The sequence below is a fragment of the Carcharodon carcharias genome, chromosome 21, assembly GCF_017639515.1.
Source record: "Carcharodon carcharias isolate sCarCar2 chromosome 21, sCarCar2.pri, whole genome shotgun sequence".
Taxonomy (NCBI): Eukaryota; Metazoa; Chordata; class Chondrichthyes; order Lamniformes; family Lamnidae; genus Carcharodon; species Carcharodon carcharias.
The window spans coordinates 13452951-13476657 of NC_054487.1; the positions used below are offsets into that span (position 1 = coordinate 13452951).

A 23707-nucleotide genomic window follows, 5' to 3' on the forward strand; every position below is an offset into this window, starting at 1 on the left:
CTCAAAACCCATATAAGACTAATCACCCCATTGGCTGGTAAGGTTATAACCATGGAAGGAGCCTGGCAAACTGTTAATCAGCCTGTGATTCCTCTACTACTTTACACTGTTCTCCAAATACATAAGAGGCTGGCTACATACCCATTACTTCCATTCTGTTTTAAAAAATGGAATTGAGGATCAGGAGCAAGCTTGAGGATTATCTCTACAACTATAACCTGGTAAACAGTCTTCAGCCTGGAGTTAGAAGGGCAAAATCCTTCCTGACAAACCTACTTGACCTCTTTTGAGGAAGTAATAATCAAGTGGCCTGTGGGTATTTCTATGATGGTTATTTAGAATTGCAAAAGGCTTTTGATAAAGTTCCACATGAAAGGCTATTCATTAAACTCAAAGCTGTGTGAATCTAGGGCAAATCCAGGGAATTGAGAGGAAACTTGTGGAAGGTTAAAAAGGTTGTTTTCCCTAGATCAGCAAAAGTTGAGAGGGGACCTGATAGAGGTCCATAAGATTTTGAGGGGCATAGATAGGGTGGATAGGAAGGAACTTTTTTCATTAGTAGAGGGGTCAATAACCAGAAGATTTAGATTTAAGGTAAGAGATAGAAAGCTAAGAGGGGAGTTGAGAAGAAATCTTTTCATAAAGAGGATGGTGGGAGTCTGGAACTCACTGCATGAAAGGGTGGTTGAGTCAGAAACGCTAACATTTAAGAAGTATTTAGATATTCACTTGCGTTGCCATAACCTCCAGGGCTATGGGCCAAGCACTGGAAAATGGGATTAGTGTTGTCAGATCTTTGTTGACCGGCGTGGACACGATGGGTTGAATGGCCTCTTCCTATGCTGTAAACATCTATGACACGATGGGCCAAATGGCCTCCTTCTGTGCTGTAAACACCTATGAGTCTATAAAACAATGAGTACTCAATAGCAGAGTTATGTCAGAGTGGGGGAAAAATTACTAATTGGAGCCTCAAGGCTCAACGCAGAGACCACTACTGTGTTTAATCTGGGTCACTGATTTATCAATCTGCAAGATTGCGACAGAGCTCAGAGACTTCAGATCCAGCTAGGGGTCAGAGCCTGTAAGAACACTGTAACAGTCATCATAATGAAAGTAAACAGGAAATATTGACATAGGAACTGACAAATTCAAAGGTAGTAAGCACTGATAGAAAAGTGTGAACAAAAAAATGACAACTGAAAATAAAGCTCATCGACAGAAAGTGTGGCCCTCGGCGAGATTTTAATGATACTTGTGGTCACAAAATTCACCCAGCTCCTAGCTGTAGGGCCACACAAATTACAGGATGACCGAACATAGGCAGCTGGAGAAGGAATTTTCTTGGAATTTGTTACATGCAAAGTATTTGAAGTGGGTTCACATTTTCCTCCAGTTTCTCTACCCCGGTGTCCCAACTTCTGGTCACTTTGCCAGGTTACCCAGTGGTGGGAATAATATGGCCCCTTTAAGAGTCAGGTGCTGCGCCTTGAAATGCTGATCATGTCTGTGCTAATGCATTTTATCTGGATAACCTATCTGTTCCTGCTGGGTTGAGAATGAGAGCATTTCACCTAACACTCCCCACCTCATTCCCCCACCCCCACCCCCCAGCAGCCTCTCAAAGCAATTCTCCCACTCCATGTCTCCCCTTCAGACTCCTTGCTCTGAATGCTGAACAAGGTTGTTGCAACAGGAACAGGAGTGGGCCATTCAGCTTCTCAGGCCCGCTCCACCATTCAATTAGGCCATGGCTGATCCATACCGTCAACTCCACTGCCTGCCTTTTCTCCAGATTCCTTGACATTCTTACCTAACAAAATTCTATCAATCTCAGTTTTGAAGGTTCCAATTGATAAAGAAACCACAGCCTTTTGGGGGAAGAACTCCAGATTTCAACTATACTATGAGTATAATTTTTTTTCTCAGGTATAAGATGGTGGCCAAGTTTGACAAGGTGCAGAGCTACCTTGTGGCCAGGACCTGTAACTACATTATGACAGTCATATCAAGATTCAATGGAAAACATTGACATAGAGACTTAAAGTAACATATACTGATTGAAATCATGATAACAGGGAATGTGGCCATAGGCAAGCTTTTGACTATAAGTGAGTTTGTGGTGCACTTACCTTATTGACTCAACCAAATTAGATGTATCACTGAATCTGAAAGGCAACACAGAAAGCAACACTTATTAAAAATTCAGTGTTCGTAAAAGCAGCCAAAAAAAATTTCTACTGTCTCAGATCACCAGATTTTGAGAGTTACAATAGAAAGACAGATAGGAGTAAAGATGCAATGGGCAGAGAATAGCAGCAAAGGACTGTGCCCTGAGAAAGAGAGAAGACAAACACTTTGCTTGTTGTGTTCAGTTTCTCTTTACCCTTGAACCCGCCAAATCAAATTAAAACATCCTCGGTTACCAAACTGCTGAAGCTGACAATTTGGAGCTGGTTGACTAACATACCTGTTGGCAGATTGCATCGTACCAGTCTGGACTGATTCATTCCATATCGGGTCAGTCTGAACAATTCGATTCTGCACCGTGCCATTCTGTATCATGGCAGCTTGCACTGAGCTGGTCGGGGCTAAGCCAGTGGAATTCCTAAAAGTGCAGGAGGAGAAAGGTGATGTTGAAAGCTTAATATAGTCTATGACTGGCACCATACACAATTACACAAGCATGGATTGTGTCAGCCACAGTGGGACAGTCAATACATCACTTCTTAAAATAACAAAGACTTTCCACTCCACACACTGATCTGCCTGTCCTCTTTTATTGATGGGCCTGCTGAGCTTTCAGCTTTTTCCTGGTTATTTCACTCCTAACTCACCAAACCTGTTCCAGCACACTGAATAACCCTTCTCAACCCCTGGCCTGTTCCAGGAGTGGGGGCAGGGTGGGGGGAGAAGGGCCAGAGTTAGGGGGAAGGCAGGGGGTGGGGGGGTGGGGGGGTGGGGGTGCGTGTCTGAGTTCTGCAAGCTGATGGTAGACGGTATGAAGGGGACAGTAAGGATAATTCCTACAAATAATTATTCCAACACACTTCATGGCTTCTATTTATTCTCTGCAAGTTCAATCCTGCCCTCCTGTACATCCCACATTCACTTCCTTCCATATGACTATGTCTTCAGGGGCGGAATTGTACAAGCTGGAGCCGGAAAATGCAGTCCATTGACTTTGGCGGAACAGAAAATCCTGCTGGTGGAAGAGGCCATAAAATTCCCCTCCTCAAATATCTAGGCCCTAAGCTCTGGTATTGCCTCCCTAAGCCTCTCCTCATTATATTCTAACTTGTTGACCAAACGTTTGGTTTCCTGAACTAATATCTCATTTGGCTCGGTGTCAGTAATTTGTCCAATTACATTCCTGTGAAGAACCTCGGGGCGTTGTACTACATTAAAGGTGCTACACAAATGCAAGTTCTCATTATAAAGAACAGAGTAGCAGGGGGCAAATTTGGGTCTTCTGGCTAAGTGGGGCTTGCCATGTCGCCAACAGATCTAATGAAAGCCAAAAGCAACCAAGATGAATGTGCTTGTGGGTTTCCACTCCATTGTGTTAACAAGTGTGTGAATGTATTCTCAGAGTGACTCTTCCGCTAGCAGTGGTGCTTCAGTCTTCACAGAAAGTGCACTGAGCAATGTTCAAGGCCTAGAGTGGGGATGGAAGTGATTTACCAGAATCAAACCCAGGATGAGAAACTTCGGCTATGAGGAGAAACTAGAAGCCGGGATTGTTCTCCTCAGAGCAGAGAAGGTGAAGGGAAAAGTTAACAGAGGCGCTCACAATAATGAGGGAGCTTGACAGAGTAAATAAGGAGGAATAGTTTCTACTCTCAGTAACCAGAGGTGAACAGATTTACGATAATCAGCAAAAAAGCAAGGGATGGGGAGAAGAGGAGAAATTCTTTAATGCAATGAGTTATGATGATCGGGAATGTACAGCCTACAAGATAGGTGGAAGCAGATTCAATGCTAACTTTCAAAAGGGAATGGGATATATATATATATATATATATATATATATATACACACACACTTGAAAAGAAAAAGCTTGTATGTTGTGGGGAATGAGAGGGTGAGTGGGACTAATTGGATAGCTTTTTCAAAGCTTGTCCAAATAGTATCCTTTAATCCTCTAAAATTCTATTATAATGTGGGGACTTGACAGCGGTCTGAAAAAACTCTTACTGATATTAACCAAGCTGGGTGCCAGTGAGGACTTACTCTCCTGAAGGTGTTAATTCTTTGTTCATATATCCATCTATTATGACTTCCTCAGAAACCCTCATGGGATAATTATTATAAACGCAGCATCTTCAGTATTTCGTTGTGTCTTACTGCTTTTTTGCATTATTTCACTTGTAAATCAAGGTGAACATTAGTAAAGCCTTTATACAATGGTGTGATGGCAAGGTACTTATTTATTTTTATTCATTCACAGGATGTGGGCATTGCTGGCTAGGCCAGCATTTATTGCCCATCCCTAATTGCCCTTGAGAAGGTGGTAGTGAGCTGCCTTCTTAAACCACAACAATCCCTGTGGAGTAGGTACACCCATAGTGCTGTTAGGAAGGGGGTTCTAGGATTTTGACCCAGCGACAGTGAAGAAATGACGATATATTTCCAAGTCAGGATGGTGAGTGGCTTGGAGGGGAACTTCCAGGTGGTGGTGTTCCATGTGTCTTCTGCCATTGTCCTTCTAGATGGTGTTGGAAGGTGCTGTTGAAGGTGCCTTGGTGAGTCCCTGCAGTGCATCTTGCAGATGGTACACACTGCTGCCACTGTTAGTCGGTGGTGGAGTGAATGTTTGTGGAAGGAGCGGGCTGCTTTGTCCTGGATTGTGTTGTGCTTCCTGAGTGTTATTGCAGCTACACTCATCCAGGCAAGTGGGGAGTATTCCATCACACTCCTGACTTGTACCTTGTAGATGGTGGACAGGCTTTGGTGAGTCATGAGGTGAGTTACTCTCCACAGGACTCCTAGCCTCTGACCTGCTCTTGTAGCCACAGTATTTATATGGCTAGTCCGGTTCAGTTTCTGGTCAATGGTAACCCCCAAGATGTTGATTGTGGGGGATTCAGTGATGGGCATTTCATTGAAAGTCAAGGGGCGATGGTTAGACTCTCTCTTGTTGGAGATGGTCATTGCCTGGCAATTGTGTGACGCGAATGTTACTTGCCACTTGTCAGCCCAAACCTGGATATTGTCCAGATTTTGCTGCATTTGGACATGAACTGCTTCAGTATCTGACGAGTCATGAATGATGCTGAATATTGTGCTATCATCAGTGAACATCCCACTTCTGACTTATGATGGGAGGAATGTCATTGATGAAGCAGCTGAAGATGGTTGGGCCAAGGACACTATCTTGAGGAACTCCTGCAGTGAGCTCCTGGAACCAAGATAATTGACTTTCAACCACTACAATCATCTTCCATTTTCCTAGGTATGACTCCAACCAGCAGAGAGTTTTCCCCCCGATTCCCCTTGACTCCAGTTTTGCTAGGGCTCCTTGGTGCTACACTCAGTCAACTGCTGCCTTGATAGCAAGGGCAGTCACTCTCACCTCACCTCTGGAATTTATGTTTCAGGAGGACCAAGAATATTGCTGTTATTTTACATGATTTCCAGTGACGAAATTCCAGAATAAGTGGGTATACTATGGGTAAAATTTTACACCAGTGGGATTTTACAGTCCTGCTGTAGTCAATGGAGTTTAGAATGGTTCACCACATTTTATGGCCCTGCCCCCACCTTAAAATTCCGGCCTGTGTAACACAGGACAGTTTACGGACAACTTGTTTTGCTCATGGAATGTTCTTTTGCTGTTAACTCAAGGTAAAAGTGCCAGCAGGCAGGGGGAGCTCATGGGCACACTTTATTTATCTTTGGACAAAGTTTTCCGGCCCCGTTGGCTTTGGGTGTCATGGTGGGCAGGCGGGGGGGGGGGGGGGGGGGGGGTGGGGGGGGGCGGTGGGGGGGGTGCGCGCGGAGCAATGTGGCGGGAAGGCCAAAAATCGGTTTTACACCATCGTGAAACCTGTTTGCGATTGTCTGCTCCACCCATCAATGGCAGACCGCATTTCCCACCACCGCACATTGGGAATGTCATTTTAATACATTTGCAATAATTATAAAGCCTGCTCCCCAGAACCACTCCCCCATGGCAAATTTACCGCCCATGTTGTCGTGGCTTCAGAATGTCGAGCTTCACGACTGCCTTTAAAAGGTGTGCAGCTGGCGATCTGAACTTCGAGGAGAATTCGGAGGTGAGCGCACACAACCTTGCGCAACACTCGTGAGTGTCACCCGTAGGACATCAAGGAAGAGGCACCGCGCATTCAGGGAGCACACAGGCCAGGGCGCTTTTTCCTGGCTGGCTTTCAGTGTGATGCTGGGGCAAGGGCTCCATTACGGGTTAGACCAGAAGCGGGTGGGGGGCAAGGCAGCACAGACAGACTGAAGGGAAGAATCAAGCATATGCCGAGGGGGGTTGGCGGGTGGTGGGGGAGGGGGTGAGGGAAGCGGCCTTGCACTTGGAAAAGTTTCTCAAAAGTGAACATTCTTCTGCAGCTGAGACCGTTCAGCTGCAGCTCCATTAACATGCTTGGAGCAGGGCCTCTGAAGTTTTCTGCCCACTCAAGTAACACCAGAGCATGAAAGTGCCACCAAATGCTCCAGGATTTTTCACCCCTCGGGCACAGACTGTGAATTAATGTGTGTTTTGAGGAGCAGCAGAGGAATTGGCTGACTGGGCAAGTTGTCCAATCCCCTTGCGGAAGGTGGCCATGGCACATTCACTGGTGGAGGTGCTCAAAGCCCCCTTGCAATGTCTTTATTCAGGTTTGGCCCAGTGTCCATTGTGGTTCAAGCTAACGGGGCAGCCTTGCAGTGCAGGTTAGGAGAATGCCTGCACCTGAGCTGAGAGTACAGCATGCAGTTCAATGAGAAATGCTGCTGCCAATCGGTCAAATGGAGTGGGGCGAATGCAATACACACTGACCATCCAAGTGGTGGCCAGCACTCTACTGGACACGTGAAGGGGCCTTCAGACTTAACCAAGAGAGGTTCTTCGGACACATGCTAACCCCGGTGTCTCTCTGACCCTGCAGCAGGAGAACATCAGAAACATGGAGCCTGGTGATTTAGCAGTACGCCTCATGGCTTACAGACCAGAAGAGAAGAAGAGAGTGGCAGAGGCGCCTGGCTTAGCAAAGGGAGGAGCAGCTCCCTCAAGATGAAGAGGTGGCAGGGTCTATGCGCATGCAGCTGAAGATCCACAGTCAGCCCTCATAGGTGCCTCACTGGTCCCAGGGTCCATAGACGGTACCTGTCAATTCCTGCAGATGACTGAGGCCCAGTGTCACTTAAGACTGTGCATGTTTAGGGAACTGGTCAGTCACCTCTGCCATCTGCTGGAGTTGGTGCCATGGGGACATGGAGGGCATCCACTGCCAGTGGCTGTGAAAGTGGCCACGGTGCTCAATTTTTACACTAGTGGCTCCTTCAAGGGCTCCACAGGTGACCAGTGCAGGATCTCACAAGCCTCCACACTGGTGTATCCAAGAGGTAACTGTGATGGATGCCATCCTTGCAAAGGCACAGGACGTTGCGCAGTTTGCCTGGGATCAGGAAAGCCAGGATGCTAGATTGCTGGGATTTGCCCAGATTTCAGGTTTTTCACAGGTGCCATCTACTGCACTCACTTAGATCTCCATGGTGATAAGCAGTCAACTACGTCAACTGCCAGGGCTGAATGTTTAGCTGGTGTGCGACCACCACAATTGCATCCTGCAGGTCTGCACACGATTCCCAGGGACTGTCCACAACAACTACATACTTAACAGGTCTCAGATCCCCGACATCTTCCAGGGTCCACAGAGGCTGCAGAGTTGGCTCCTCGGGGACAAGGGCTACCAAAGAGGACGTGACTGATGATGTGAGTGCGGCAGCCTCAGGCTGCAGCAGAGAGACGGTGTGACAAGGCTCATGCTGCAACCTTGACTTTGGTGGAGCAAATGATAGACATTTTGAAAATGAGGTTCTGGTGCCTCGACAGGTGTGGTGGAGCACTGCAATACAGTCTGCAGAGGGTGTCACATATCATCTTCATTTGCTGAGCTACAGAACCTGAGGCAGTAAAGGGGAAGGACCTGGCTGAGGAGGGTATGGAGGAGCTGCACATATCCTCCAATGAGGAGGACATCGAAGGGGATGAACATGATGAGGTCATTGAAGGTGATGGTGCCGGCAATGAGGCCATTGCACTGGCCAGATGAGGCAGGCGCGCTCAGGAGGCCCTTGTAGCTGCAAGATTCACGGAGGATGATGACGAGATTCAGTGAGGACAGTCCTGACATCCTCACCTTGCATCTGTGAATATATGACTCCTGTGTGGCTGATGGTGGCGCACATACCTTCAGCATTCAGGCTCATGTCATGGAGACACAGCGGGGGCCTTAATAGTCATTAGATTCCAGGATGATGATGATGACAAGATGCAGTGAGGACAGTCCTGACATCCTCACCTTGCATCTGTGAAAGCCTGACTCCTGCCTGGCTGAGGGCAGCTCGTTTGCACTCTGTGATCAGGGTCATATCATGGAGCTGCAACTGTGAAACTTTAAATGCATCTGATCCTTTGTCAGTCTTCAGCACTTGACCCCCTTCAGGAACACAGCATCACTGGTCACAGATGCTGAAGTGACGGGGGCCATCCCCATCTTAAAGGTGCTGAGAGCACGCAGAGAGAATGATGGAACTCTGTGACACCTGTCCATGACATTCTGGCAGCAATGATGAGCACCATCAAGGTGCATGCAACAGTAATGTGTCCAGTGAGTGTGAAACTGGGCCATCAGATTGGTCTGAAAGTTACACACTGCACAGGGAAGAGACCCTGGACTGAGACACCTGCTTTTATCTTGTGCAGGAACCAAGGTTTCACATCTGAGTGACACGAGCACTGCTCATCATAACAAGGAGCCATAGGCAGCAGCCAATCTTGGGACTTTATTTACAATAGTGAACATTCAATACAAGTGATTAACAGCCATGCCCAGGCGGTTCAATAACAACTTCTTTACCTTCCTAACTCTGCTGTTACACCTTGGTGCTCCCTGGGTGTCCACAGCGAGGTGGAGGTAACCTGCTGACTGCTACGTCCTGTCTGCGATGACTTTGGCGGGCGTCCTCTGGAGGGCTAAGACTTGGAGGGCCCCGGCCTGCTTTTGTGGTCCTGGTGTGTAGCAGTAACACCCTCCTCAGCCTGTGGAGCTGGAGCTGCTGAGGTCATAGGAAGAGGGGATTTGGATGGGCTCGACACTCCCAGCGTCACCTGGATGGATGGCCCTGGAGTGTGCACCTGCTTATCTTCCTCCCAATGGGTGCCCAAGGACCACTGGCTGACTCCTTTTTGGGGGAGCTAGAATGACATTGAGCTGCCCTTTCCCTTGTGCGTTGACACTGCTGGATGCAACTATGGCATCAGCGATGGAGTTCAGCTCATGCAGCAGTGCAGGGCCAATGTCTTGGACTAAGATCTCCATGGCAGCTGTCATCCTACCAGTGTTGACCTCGGTATGTTGGCATACTGGTGCTATAAACTCAGAGTGAAGGCGGACTGACTCGTCCATCAAGCCTTGCAACCTGAGGAGTGCAGCGGACAGCCTTCCTGATGTCCCTGAGTCCAGAGGCTCCTGATCTGACTTGGACTGAGCAAATTTCTGCTCTCCAGCAGTCCTCCGAGTGCCAGAAACCTGGGAAGTCTCTGTCACCGCCTGTTGTGAATCAGGCAGTGCGATGTGCTGACCAGATTGTGAACTGGCAGTGAGTAAGATCTCTGTGGATGTGTGATGGGTTTGTAAGTGTGAGAGTTGAGAGTGAAGAGAAAAGTGACTTATCCTGGCAGAATGGAGGAGATCATTCATCCTCTTCTGGCACTGGGTGGCTGTCCTCTTCTGGAGGGTGTTAGTGTTCACCACTGCCACCATCTATCATGCTGAATTGGTGGCCTTGCTTGCTGGTCTTCATCCAGACTGGGGTTAGAGGATTCAACAGTCGGCCTCCACACATCCAGTAGGTGCCCGAGAGAGGTGTCGCTAAATTTGGGGCAGCACGTTTCCTCCCTTTGTCAGCCACGACTTTGCAGCAGCTTCCGATGCCTCAGAGAGAGCTGGCTCTGTGCAGGGGTGGCCTTTAAATACGGCACCCGGGTTACTGAAAGCCTGAACGGGCGAATCAGAGGCTGCCTAGGCAGCAATCTGGCACAGTGCTAGCTCTGTACAGGGGCGCCCATCGCTCTTTGTATTTTATTTTTGTCATTTATCTTATACATTTCCCTATCTCTGTAACTCCTCCAGCCTTACAAACCTCCAAGAGCTCTGTGCTCTTCCAATTCTTGAGCATCCCGGATTTTTATTGCTCCATCATTGATGGCCGTGCCTTTAGCTGCCAACACCCTAAATTCTGGAATTCCCGCCCTCCCTTTCTGTGAAGATGCTCCCTAAAACCTACCCTTTTCACCAATCTTTTGGTCTCTGATCCTCATTTGTCCTTACATGGATTGGTGTCAGGTTTTGTTTGATAACTCTCTTGTGAAGTACCTTGGGACTTTTGCTATGTTAAAGGTGCTATATAAAAGCCATATTTCCTTCCTCAGTGACTGTCTCCATCTCCGACTTACCCCACGTGGATTTCAACTGAAGTTCCATCCCTCATGTTTCGAACCCACCCAGAATTGCAGGTATCTTGCCGGGACATACAACGCTTCTCGGACTGCTGTTCTCGTTGCATTCTGAGATCCACACTCAGTACCATGCGCCACCATATGAACACACTCAACCTCTCCCTCCAGCAGCACCGCCGTACCCTTTTTCTAAGCTGCGCGTGCCCCCAGTTTCATTTTATTCTTCATCTCATCCGACGCCTCAACAAGAAACTTTGTCTCTTTCTTTCAGGTGCAAAGGAACGCAAGCTTCAACAACTCATCGACACCAACACCAGGACCCTCCACCCTTGCCTGTCCCTCTGGCCCCATCCCGTCTTCCAATCCCAGCTCCGGCCGTGTATTCACCATACCCCCTGACCTTCCCCTCTCCGATGCTGAACGTTCAGTGCTCAGCAAAGGACTTAGTTTCATACCCTTACGCCCTCATCTCAATGAATTTCGGGCTCGGCACGATGCTGAACTCTTCTTCGGCCGCCTTCACCTCCGTGCTCACTTCTTTGGGCAGGAGTCCTCTCCCCGTTCAACGGATCCTTTCACCCACCTCCAATATTCTCCCTCCACCTGGACCCCTCCCTCTGGATTCTTACCTCCTCTTGATCTTTTCATTGAGAACTGTCGGCGTGACATTAGTCGCCTCAATTTCTCTGCTCCTCTCACCCATTCTAACCTGTCTCTCTCTGAACTTGCTGCACTCCGTTCTCTCAGGTCCAACCCTGACATTGTCATGAAACCCGCTGACAAGGGTGGTGCTGTTGTTGTCTGGCGCACTGACCTCTACCTCGCAGAGGCTGAGCGTCAACTCGCAGACACTTACTCCTACCTCCCCCTGGACCATGACCCTACCACTGAACATCAAGCCATTGTTTCCAGGACTGTTAATGACCTCATCTCCTCTGGAGATCTTCCTTCCACAGCTTCCAACCTCTCAGTCTCCCAACCTCGGATGGCCCACTTCTACCTCCAACCCAAAATCCACAAACAGGACTTCCCGGCAGACCGATCGTGTCAGCCTGTTCCTGCCCCACGGAACTCATTTCTCGTTATCTTGACTCCATTCTCTCTCCCCTTGTCCAGTCACTTCCCACCTACACCCATGATTCCTCTGACACCCTACATCATATCAACAATTTCCAGTTCCCTGGCCCCAACCGCCTCCTCTTCACCATGGACGTCCAATCCCTCTACACCTCCATCCCCCACCAGGATGATCTGATGGCTGTCCACTTCTTCCTCAAACAGAGGCCCGAACAATCCCCATCCACCACTACTCTCCTCCGTTTGGCTAAACTTGTTCTCACAGTGAACAATTTCTCCTTTAACTCCTCTCACTTTCTCCAAATAAAAAGTGTGGCTATGGGTACCTGCATGGGTCCCAGTTATGCCTGTCTCTTTATGGGGTATGTGGAACATTCCTTGTTCCAGTCCTACTCCGGCCCCCTCCCACAACTCTTTCTCCGGTACATCGATGATTACTTCGGTGCTGCTTCATGCTCTCGTCTGGACCTGGAAAAATTTATTAATTTTGCTTCCATTTTCCGCCCGTCCATCATTTTCACATGGTCCATCTCTGACAATTCCCTTCCCTTCCTTGACCTCTCCGTCTCAATTTCTGGTGATAGACTGTCCATCAATATCCATTACAAGCCTACCGACTCCCACAGCTACCTCGACAACAGCTCCTCACACCCCACTTCCTGTAAGGACTCCATCCCATTCTCTCAGTTCCTTTGCCTCCGTCGCATCTGTTCTGATGATGCAAAAACAGTTCCTCTGACAGGTCTTCCTTCTTCCTTAACTGAGGTTTTCCACACATGGTGGTTGACAGGGCCCTCAACTGTGTCCAGCCCATCTCCCACCCATCTGCCCTCACACCTTACTCTCCCTCCCAGAAACATGATAGGGTCCCCCTTGTCCTCACTTATCACCCCACCAGTCTCCGCATTCAAAGGATCATCCTCCGTCATTTCCGCCAACTCCAGCATGATGCCACCACCAAACACATCTTCCCTTCACCTCCCTGGCGGCATTCCGCAGGGATCGTTCCCTCCAGGACACCCTGGTCCACTCCTCCATCATCCCCTACACCTCAACCCCCTCCCACGGCACCTTCCCATGCAACCGCAGAAGGTGCAACACCGGCCCCTTTACTTCTCCTCTCCTCACCATCCAAGGGCCCAAACATTCCTTTCAAGTGAAGCAGCATTTCATTTGCACTTTCCTCAATTTAGTCTACTGCATTCATTGCTCCCAATGCGATTTTCTCTACATTGGAGAGACCAAACGCAGACTGGGTGACCGCTTTGCAGAACACCTTCGGTCTGTCCGCAAGCATGACCAAGACCTCCCTGTTGCTTACCCATTTCAACACTCCACCCTGCTCTCATGCCCACATGTCTGTCCTTGGCCTGCTGCATTGTTCCAGTGAAGCTCAACACAAACTGGAGGAACAGCACCTCATCTTCCGACTAGGCATTTTACAGCCTTCCAGACTGAATATTGAGTTCAACAATTTTAGATCATGAACTCTCTCCTCCATTCCTATCCCCTTTGCGATCCCCCCTTTTTTTCCAATAATTTATATAGATTTTTCTTTTCCCACCTATTTCCATTATTTTTAAATGTATTTCCATCCATTGTTTTATCTCTACCTTTTAACCTATTTTGATTCCTTCACCCCACCCTCACTAGGGCTATCTGTACCTTGTTGTCCTGCTTTCTACCCTTAATTAGCACATTCCTTAGATAATATCACCACCTTCAACACCTCTTTGTCTTTTTGTCTATGACACCTTTTGGCTATCTCCACCTATCACTGGCCCTCTGTCCAGCTCTACCCACCCCACCCCTTAAACCAGCTTATATTTCACCTCTTTTCTATTTTTACTTAGTTCTGTTGAAGAGTCATACGGACTCGAAACGTTAACTGTGTTCTTCTCCACAGATGCTGCCAGACCTGCTGAGTTTTTCCAGGTATTTTTTATTTATATTTTCTATACAAATGAAAGTTGTATACGTTTAAAAGGGAAGCAGATAGATGAGAAAAAAGGGATATTGAAGGCACAGTGAGTTAGGAGGATGAGCAGTAGTTAATCAGCTGTGGTTCAGTGATAGCAAACTCCCCTCTGAAAACCATCAGAAAGTCAACACTGAATTTTCTAATGTCACAGGAGTGAAGTATTCGCAATCCACCGATATCAGATCGTTGCCTGAGATTAGGAGCTTCAAATAACCCTGAGGCTCTTTTAATGTTAGCGCATTCAATCAGGTGCTGCTGAGCGTTAGTGTATTGGATCCCACCTCCTTTATTTTACCCTGGCAGTTACAGAATCCCACCCAGACTGATAACTTTAAAGTCTGTTTTCCACCAAATTGACAGCTTCACTCAAGTAAATATCATGTTCAGGCTGAACTGCTGGACTACATACAGTCCTGGTTATAGTATCAGAGAGGAACCATCCAAATTTGAGCAGTGCAGTGGTGAGTAAAGAGGTTGATCTCCGATATTCGAGATGGAGATATGAGCGGATAGCCAGATGAGCACTAGCTATTCGGTTTTTAATAGAAATATGACTGAGAGGATTCTCCAGAGGTATTCACGATACCTAACGTGATAGAGAATATGAGGTGAACCAATATCACAGGGCAGCAGGACAAGAGGGTATATGATTGTTGGAGCTAGTTTGAGAATTGCTACAAAAATGATAAAAAAAAGGAGGCTGACAAATCACGTACCTGCTGGTAGACTGAAGGAAACTTGTTGATGATTTGCTCCTGAAACATCAATGAAAGCCATGTTAGAAACATGTTCTGTGAGGGGATGGGGAAAGAGAGACTCCTTTAGCTTATTTAGCCTGCACATCCTTTGAACTCTGGACCTATCTTCAGAGCTCTCCTGAAGTAATAGGGAGAATTTTGGAGCGTTTCTGCTGACCCCAATCCCTAAAATAATGGGTGCATTTTCTCCGTGTGGTATTCTATTGTCCTATTTGGAAAGAGTACAGTCAGGAGAATAGTGGGGGTTTGGGGAAAATCAGTGACGCTCCATCCCTTGTAAGCTCTCATTTTGCCTCAATATAGTAAGAACACATTGTATAAATTCTGAAAAAGAAACCCAGTCCCTTTACTGGTCAGCTTTTAATTAAAACTTTAATTTCAATTTTTTTTATCTTCAAGTTGCTACTTCTGCATCATGGCTTAATGAATGTAAGGAATTCCTTACTGGAATTTATTTGAAGTCAACTTTCACACACAAGGAGAAGAAACAATTAGTCAAGGTTGTAAAGTATAATGAGAAAAGGTTAATGAGTAACCTGATGGTAAAGGATCCTCTGTAGGAAGAACTTGTGGCACAGTGGTAGCGTACCTACCTCTGGGCCAGAAGCTCTGATTCAAATCCTACTTCAGGACTTGATGACCAAGGAAGATTGATTATCTGTCTGTAAGTCCTTCCAATTGTCCTGATGGCAGGTGGTAACAGTGGGAGAGTTTTCTGGTCAGCCATACTGCAGAAGGCAACAGCAAACCACTGTAGTATTTTGCCAAGCATAATCACAGACCAAATCAATGGAAATGCGTGGTTGGTAATGCCCTCTTAGGGCATGAAACCTGAAAGAGGAGGAGGAGGACAGGATCCTATGGGGAAGAGTGATCACTATATGATAAAATTTCATGTGGAGTTTGACGGTGGTGTGGTTAAGTCTGAAGCTAGGGTTTTAAACTTAAACAATGCCAATAATGTGTGAGCAGTGAGTTGACTCAAGCAGACTGGAAAATTAGGTTAAAAGATAAGAGCGTGCATAAACAATGGCAAATATTGAAAGAAATAATTCTCAACAAATATACATTCCCATGAAGAATAAAGACTCCACAGGAAATGTGGTCCTGTCATGGTTAACTAGAGAATTTAAGGATAGCATTAGGTTAAAAGAGCAGGCTCACAATCTTGTCAAAATGAAGAAGGTGGCTGAGGATTGAGAGGCACAGGGTTCTGAAAATCAACAAAGGATGACCAAGAAATTGAAGTGAGAGAAAACAGAATGAGAGTAAACAAGCAAGAAATATAAAGATAAATTGTCAAAGTTGTAAAAGGGAGGCAGTTAGGATTAGAATATGAGGAATTTAATCTCATATTTTAGGGGTATTATCTCGACAATATCAGAATATCACAGAATGAGGAATAAACTGGACAGACCACCCAGCATCAACCCAGGCACCGGAAGCAACAATGGCACACCCAGCCCTGTCTATAAATCCTCCTGGGGCTTGTCCCAAAATTTGGAGAGCTGTTCCATCGACTAGTCAAGCAACAGCCTGGCATAGTTATATTCACCAAATCATACCTTACAAACAATGTCCCAGACACCATCATCACTATTTCTGGGTATGTCCTGTCCCACTGGCAGGACAAATTCACTAGAGGTGGCAGCAGAGTGGCATACAGTCAGGAGGGAGTCCTCAACATTGACTCCAGACCCCATGAAGTCTCATGGCAACAGGTCAAACATGGGCAAGAAAAACTCCTCCTGATTATCACCTATTTCCCTCCCTCAGGTGAGGAATCAGTGCTCCTGCAAGTTGAACACCAACTGGAAGAAGCACTGAGGGTGGCAAGGGCACAGAATGCACTCTAGGTGGGGTGCTTCAATGCCCTCTCCCAAGAGTGGCTCTGAAGCACCACTACTGACTGAGCTGGCTGTGTCCTAAGTGACATAGCTGCTAGACTGGGTCTGTGGCAGATGGCGAGGGAACCAATGAGAGAGAAAAACCTTCTATGCCTTGTCCACATCAATTTCCCTGTTGCAGATACAGCTAACTTTCTATTCTATCAGATGCAAACCCATGGTGTCCACCCTGTGACCCTGGTAAGTAACTTCCGGCACTTGGAATGTACATTTTTCTTTCTTTAATCGTACGCAGGCTTCAATGAATCTTCCTAGCACCTCCTCCGGGTTGGGTAAGTGTTCGGTCTCGGTTGATCCTGTGTTCAGAACATCATCTAGGTACACTACCACTCGGCCAAGTCCTTGCAAAAGAATCTCCATTGTCCTTTGGAAGATTGCACATGCAGATGATACTCCAAAGGGTAGGCGAGTATACTGATAAAAACCCTTGTATATGTTGATAGTTACGTATCCTCTAGACATTCTATCCAGCTCTAATTGTTGGTAAGCATGGCTCATATCCAATTGTACATGATTTGCCTTCAGCTAGCTTTGCATATAAGTCAACTATCCTTGGAATGGGGTACTTATCTAGTTTGGCTGCCTTGTTTATGTCAATTTATACCATCTGTGAGAAGGATTCCAGTTTTCTGTTCCCCTTGTCCTAATCAAGAAAGTGCAACAAGTCAGATAAGAGCTACCATATGCCAGGACTTGTAACTACATTGTAACAGTCACCATAGCGAGGCTGAATGGAAAACACTTCTACAAAAGTTTCTAAACTTCAATAGAAATTTACAATAACTTAAGATGATAGAAATCATGACAACAGGAAGTAGTTGTTAGGTGGTCAGAACTTGAGTATTGCTGAAAATAAGATTTTTTTTTGTTGAAGCTTTTTTTTGCACTCATCTGGACAATTTGCAAGGATACCAATGTAAAGTGAACAACAATTTATTCTGTATGAGAATAGAGTGCTGATTGGTTGGCAGGTGGCCTCTGATTCATAGAGGCATTGCCATGGAGAATTGACTGATTGTTAATCGCCAAGCATTGTTTGAAATTTAAAGCAAGCAGCTTGACTTTGATTGGTCAAGGCATTGCCTGGAGGAATGAACTAGCGAATGGCTGTCACTTATGTTGTTTAGCTGAAAAGGGCACAATGAGTGTACATGTTCTTTCTGTCTGCAAAGAACAGTGCCCTGTATATTAATAGATGTCGCTTCTAGTACAAGAAAATGCCCCACACTGCAAACCCGACTGATAATCTTAAATTAGTTGTCAGCATAATTCTTAGCACACTGAGGATTATTTAAAAAATGTTGTCCAATCGCAGAATCACATCTAATATTACACTGTGTTGTGAGTTTTGCAAGCATGGGCTGGTTGAGTACGGTCTGTACCCTGCCTGTTGCAAACAATGGAAGGGATATGCTGTTTGATACGATCTGCCAGTCTTTGGGACGTATGGCCTACATATCTAGCATCACACTGGCACTGAAATTCATATACCACATCACTCATTTGTGTGATAGGCAGAACGTCGCTTTGGCTTGATGGCAGCATCCTGTTAGTGGCGAATGCCATTTGTGTTGCTACTGCATAGTAGCAGTGTGAAACAACTAGCTTCGCCTGTTGCTCAAATTTTTGAGATACCTTGCCCTTCCAGGGTATTCTGAGGCAGACTGGGCATTTTCAGGGCCGAAACATTAAATAAGTGGGTTTATGTACAGTGTACTTACCTTATTGACTCAACCAAATTAGATGTATCACTGAATCTGAAAGACAACACAGAAAGCAACACTTATTAAAAAACTGTGTTCATAAAAGCAGACAAAAAGAAATTTCTACTATCTCAGATCACCTGATTCACAAGTTACATAGGGAGACAGACAGGAGTAAAGATGAAATGGGCAGAGAATAGCAGCAAAGGACTGTGCCCTGAGAGAGAGGGAAGACAAACACTCTGCTTGTTGTGTTCAGTTTCTCTTCACGCTTGAACCCACCAAACCAAATTAAAACATCCTCGGTTAACAAACTGCTGAAGCTGACATTTTGAAGCTGGTTGACAAACATACCTGCTGTCAGATTGCATCGTACCAGTCTGGACTGATTCATTCCATATCGGGTCAGTCTGAACAAATCGATTCTGCACCATGCCATTCTGTATCATGGCAGCTTGCACTGAGCTGGTCGGGGCTAAGCCAGTGGAATTCCTAAAGGTGGAGGTGGCGAAAGGTGATGTTGAAAGCTTAATATAGTCTATGACTGGCACCATACACAATTACACAAGCATGGATTGTGTTAGCCACTGTGGGACAGTCAATACATCACTTCTTAAAATAACAAAGACTTTCCACTCCACACACTGATCTGCCTGTCCTCTTTTATTGATGGGCCTGCTGAGCTTTCAGCTTTTTCCTGGTTATTTCACTCCTAACTCACCAAACCTGTTCCAGCACATTGAATAATCCTTCTTGATATTTTTAAAAAGGCCCCTGGCCTGTTCCAGGACTGGGGGTAGGGGGGGAGAGGGGCCGTGGGGTTGGCGGGGCATCCCTGAGTTCTGTAGCTGATGATAGATGGTATGAAGGTGGCAGTAAGGATCATTCCAATGAATAAATATTGCAAGGGCTTCTATTAATTCTCTGTAAGTCGAATCCTGCCCTCCTGTGCATCCCCCATTCATTTCCCTCCACAACCGGTGGCTGTATCATCTGCCGTCTTGGCCTTAAGCTCTGGTAATCCATCCATAAAACTCTCCTCATTATAGACTACCTTTTTGACCAAACATTTGATTTCCTGTCCTAGTATCCCCTTCTTTAGCTTGGTGTCAATTGTTTTCTCCAATTACACTCATGTGAAGAACCTCTGGATATTAAAGGTGCTACACAAATGCACGTTCTCATTATAAAGATTAGAATAGCAAGTGATTACTGCAGAGGGAAACTATAGGGTCTTCTGGGTAAGTGGGGGTTGTGACATCTTTACTGGATCTAATTAAAACAAAAAAACAGTTTAGAGGTTGGTGTTTAAGAGGAGAGTTAGTTAATGCTTGTGTATTAATTGTACAGTTTGCAGCTTAACAAATGGCTCAGTCGAATGAATATGCTGAGGCTGCCTCCTCCTCTAGCTAGTATTCTTCAGGCCTCACAGTGCACTGAAAAGCATTCAAGTCTTCAGAGAGGGCTCAGGAGAGATTTTCCAGATTTACCTTTCCTAAAGAATATGGCAGTCATTTTACCGGATCTCCAGTGGCCAAAATCATAATTAACATCTAACACAGGACAGTTTACAGCCAGCTTTGTTTGCTCATGGAATCTGTTTTATTGCTGTTAACCCAGGTCGAGAGAGGGTCTGAACTGTAATGCATGTACTGTGCCAGCAGGGGGAGATCATGGGAACAACTCATTTCTAATGGGCAGATCCTCCAATGGCAATTGCAGTGAACGTTGAGACGTCGCTGTTGCACGTTGGGACCCTACGGAACACCCCACCCAGTCACAGGCGTGGTATTTACCCAGGGAGTTTAAACTTGCGACAGGGAGGATTGCACAGCTCAAAGCACTTTGAGAATGTCTCCGACATTGTCCTTAATGCCCTATACTTAGTGAGATATTTATCCCAAACTTCTCCTGCTGTTAATCTCACACCACAGGACAGTGATGGATAGCAGGAGCTGTGACAGAAAGGCGGAAAAACACCACCACGCACCCCCGACAATGCTCACCCTCCCTCCCTCACCCCGGACTAACCTCACCCTCCCTCCCTCACCCCGACAATGATCACCCTCCCTCACCCCGACAATTATCACCCTCCCTCACCCTGACAATGCTCACCCTCCCTCACCCCGACAATGATCACCCTCCCTCACCCCGACAATTATCACCCTCCCTCACCCTGACAATGCTCACCCTCCCTCACCCCGACAATGATCACCCTCCCTCCCTCACCCCGGACTATCCTCACCCTTCCTCCCTCACCCCGACAATGCTCACCCTCCCTCCCTCACCCCGGACTATCCTCAACCTCCCTCCCTCACCCCGGACTATCCTCACCCTCCCTCCCTCACCCCGGACTATCCTCACCCTCCCTCCCTCACCCCGACAATCCTCACCCTCCCTCCCTCACCCTCGACAATCCTCACCCTCCCTCCATCACCCCCGACAATCCTCACCCTCCCTCCCTCAGCCCGACAATCCTCAACCTCCCTCCCTAACAATCGACAATCCTCACCCTCCCTCACCCCCGACAATGATCACCCTCCCTGCCTCACCCTCGACAATCCTCACCCTCCCTCCCTCACCGACAATGCTCACCCTCCCTCCCTCACCCCAGACAATCCTCACCCTCCCTCCCTCACCCCGGACTATCCTCACCCTCCCTCCCTCACCCCGGACTATCCTCACCCTCCCTCCCTCACCCTCGACAATGATCACCCTCCCTCCCTCACCGACAATGCTCACCCTCCCTGCCTCACCCTCGACAATGCTCACCCTCCATCCCTCACTCTGACAATGCTCACCCACCCTCCCTCACCCTCGACAATCCTCACCCTCCCTCCCTCACCCTCGACAATGATCACCCTCCCACCCTCGCTCTGACAATCCTCACCCTCCCTCCCTCAACCCGGACTATCCTCACCCTCCCTCCCTCACCCCTGACAATGATCACCCTCCCTCCCTCACTGACAATGCTCACCCTCCCTCCCTCACCCCAGACAATCATCACCCTCCCTCCCTCACTCTGACAATGATCACCCTCCCTCCCTCATCCCCGACAATGCTCACCCTCCCTCCCTCACCAACAATGATCACCCTCCCTCCCTCACCCCCGACAATGCTCACTCTCCATCTCTCCCTTGCTCTGACAATGCTCACCCTCCCTCCCTCACCCCCAACAATGCTCACTCTCCATCCCTCCCTTGCTCTGACAATGCTCACCCTCCCTCCCCCCGACAATGCTCACCCTCCCTCACTCTGACAATGCTCACCCTCTCTCATCCCCGACAATGTTCGGCCTCCCTCACCGCCGACAATGATCACCCTCCCTCCCTTGCCCCCGACAATGCTCACCCTCCCTCACCCCTGACAATGATCACCCTCCCTCACTCTCAACAATGATCACCCTCCCTCCCTCACCCCTGACAATGAACACCCTCCCTCCCTCGCCCGCGACAATGCTCACCCTCCCTCCCTCGCCCCCGACAATGCTCACCCTCCCTCCCTGACTCTGACAATGCTCACCCTCCCTCCCTCACCCCCGACAATGATCACCCTCCCTCGCCCCCGACAATGCTCACCCTCCCTCCCTCGCCCCCGACAATGCTCACCCTCCCTCCCTCGCCTCCGACAATGCTCACCCTCCCTCCCTCACCCCTGACAATGCTCACCCTCCTTCCGTCACCCTCGACAATGCTCACCCTCCCTCCCTCACCCCCGACAATGATCACCCTCCCTCCCTGACTCTGACAATGCTCACCCTCCCTCCCTCACCCTGACAATGATCACCCTCCCTCACTCTCAACAATGATCACCCTCCCTCACCCCCGACAATGCCCACCCTCCCTCCCTCACCCCCGACAATGCTCACCCTCCCTCCCTCACCCCCGACAATGCTCACCCTCCCTCCCTCACCCTCGACAATGATCACCCTCTCTCACTCACCCCGACAATGCTCACCCTCCCTCCCTCACCCCCGACAATGATCACCCTCCCTCACCCCCGACAATGCTCACCCTCCCTCACCCCTGACAATGATCACCCTCCCTCACCCCTGACAATGCTCACCCTCCCTCACCCCCGACAATGCCCACCCTCCCTCCCTCGCCCCCGACAATGATCATCCTCCCTCCCTCGCCCCCGACAATGATCACCCTCCCTCCCTCGCCCCCGACAATGATCACCCTCCCTCCCTTGCTCCCGACAATGATCACCCTCCCTCCCTCGCCCCCGACAATGCCCACCCTCCCTCCCTCACCCTGACAATGATCACCCTCCCTCACTCTCAACAATGATCACCCTCCCTCACTCACCCCCGACAATGATCACCCTCCCTCACCCCCGACAATGCTCACCCTCCCTCCCTCGCCCCCGACAATGCCCACCCTCCCTCCCTCACCCTCGACAATGCTCACCCTCCCTCCCTCCCCCCCGACAATGCTCACCCTCCTTCCCTCCCCCTCGACAATGCTCACCCTCCCTCCCTCACCCCTGACAATGCTCACCCTCCTTCCGTCACCCTCGACAATGCTCACCCTCCCTCCCTCACCCTGACAATGATCACCCTCCCTCACTCTCAACAATGATCACCCTCCCTCACTCACCCCCGACATTGATCACCCTCCCTCACCCCCGACAATGCTCACCCTCCCTCACCCCCGACAATGCTCACCCTCCCTCACCCCCGACAATGCTCACCGTCCCTCCCTCACCCCCGACAATGCTCACCCTCCCTCACCCCCGACAATGCTCACCATCCCTCCCTCACCCCCGACAATGATCACCCTCCCTCCCTCACCCGCGACAATGATCACCCTCCCTCCCTGACTCTGAAAATGATCACCCTCCCTCACTCTGACATTGCTCACCCTGCCTCCATGACCCTTGACAATGCTCACCTTCCCAACTCACCCCTGACAATGCTCACCTTCACTCTGACAATGCTGACCCTCCCTCCTTCACCCTGACAATGCCCACCCTCCCTCTCTCAGCCCCGACAATGCCCACCATCCCACACCCAGCCCCCCACAATGTTCTTCCCTGTCCTTCCCCACTACACCACACCACACCTCCTGCTTCCGCTTCCTAAACTCTGGTTTCGGCTATCTGATGTTTGTGGGATCAGCATTGCTGGGGCTACTGGGAATGAGGGTGGGGGTGGTGGTGAGCAGTTTTAGGAGGTGTAGGAAAGAGTTTAACACTGTCGGAGGTGAGGGGGAAGGGGGCATTGTTGGGAGATGTGGCAAGGAGGGTGAGCACTGTCAGGGGTGAGGAAGGGAAGGGTGACCATTGTCAGGGGGTGAGGGAGGACAGGTAAGCATTGGTCAAGAGTGAGTGAAGGAGGAAGGGTGAGGGGCAGGGTGAGCATTGTCGATGGTTAGTTGGAGGGTGAACATTGTCGAGTGTTAGGGGAAGGTGAACATTGTCAAGGGTAGGGGGAGGGTGAACGTTGTCGAGGGTTGGGGGAGGGTGAACATTGTCGAGGGTTAGGGGGAGGGTGAACATTGTCGAGGGTTAGGGGGAAGGTGAACATTGTCAAGGGTTAAAGGGAGGATGAACATTGTTGAGGGTTGGGGGAGGGTGAACAT

At 48.5% G+C, this 23707-nt stretch overlaps 1 protein-coding gene across 12 annotated transcripts in view; it reads right to left on the bottom strand.

Moving 5' to 3' along the window:
• LOC121293089 overlaps window positions 1-23707 on the bottom strand; it is a 219927-nt gene that overhangs the window by 14790 nt on the left and 181430 nt on the right. For 8 of the 12 annotated variants that reach the window (XM_041215688.1, XM_041215699.1, XM_041215693.1 and 5 more), the window contains 6 exons: window positions 18477-18614; window positions 18141-18176; window positions 17024-17062; window positions 14471-14509; window positions 2471-2608; window positions 2133-2168 (listed from right to left, as the gene is read on the bottom strand). In XM_041215688.1, the coding sequence (XP_041071622.1) occupies window positions 2133-2168; window positions 2471-2608; window positions 14471-14509; window positions 17024-17062; window positions 18141-18176; window positions 18477-18614 (426 nt within the window). The remainder of the gene's footprint in view (window positions 1-2132; window positions 2169-2470; window positions 2609-14470; window positions 14510-17023; window positions 17063-18140; window positions 18177-18476; window positions 18615-23707) is intronic. The other 4 variants (XM_041215695.1, XM_041215689.1, XM_041215697.1 and 1 more) reach the window with 4 other exon arrangements.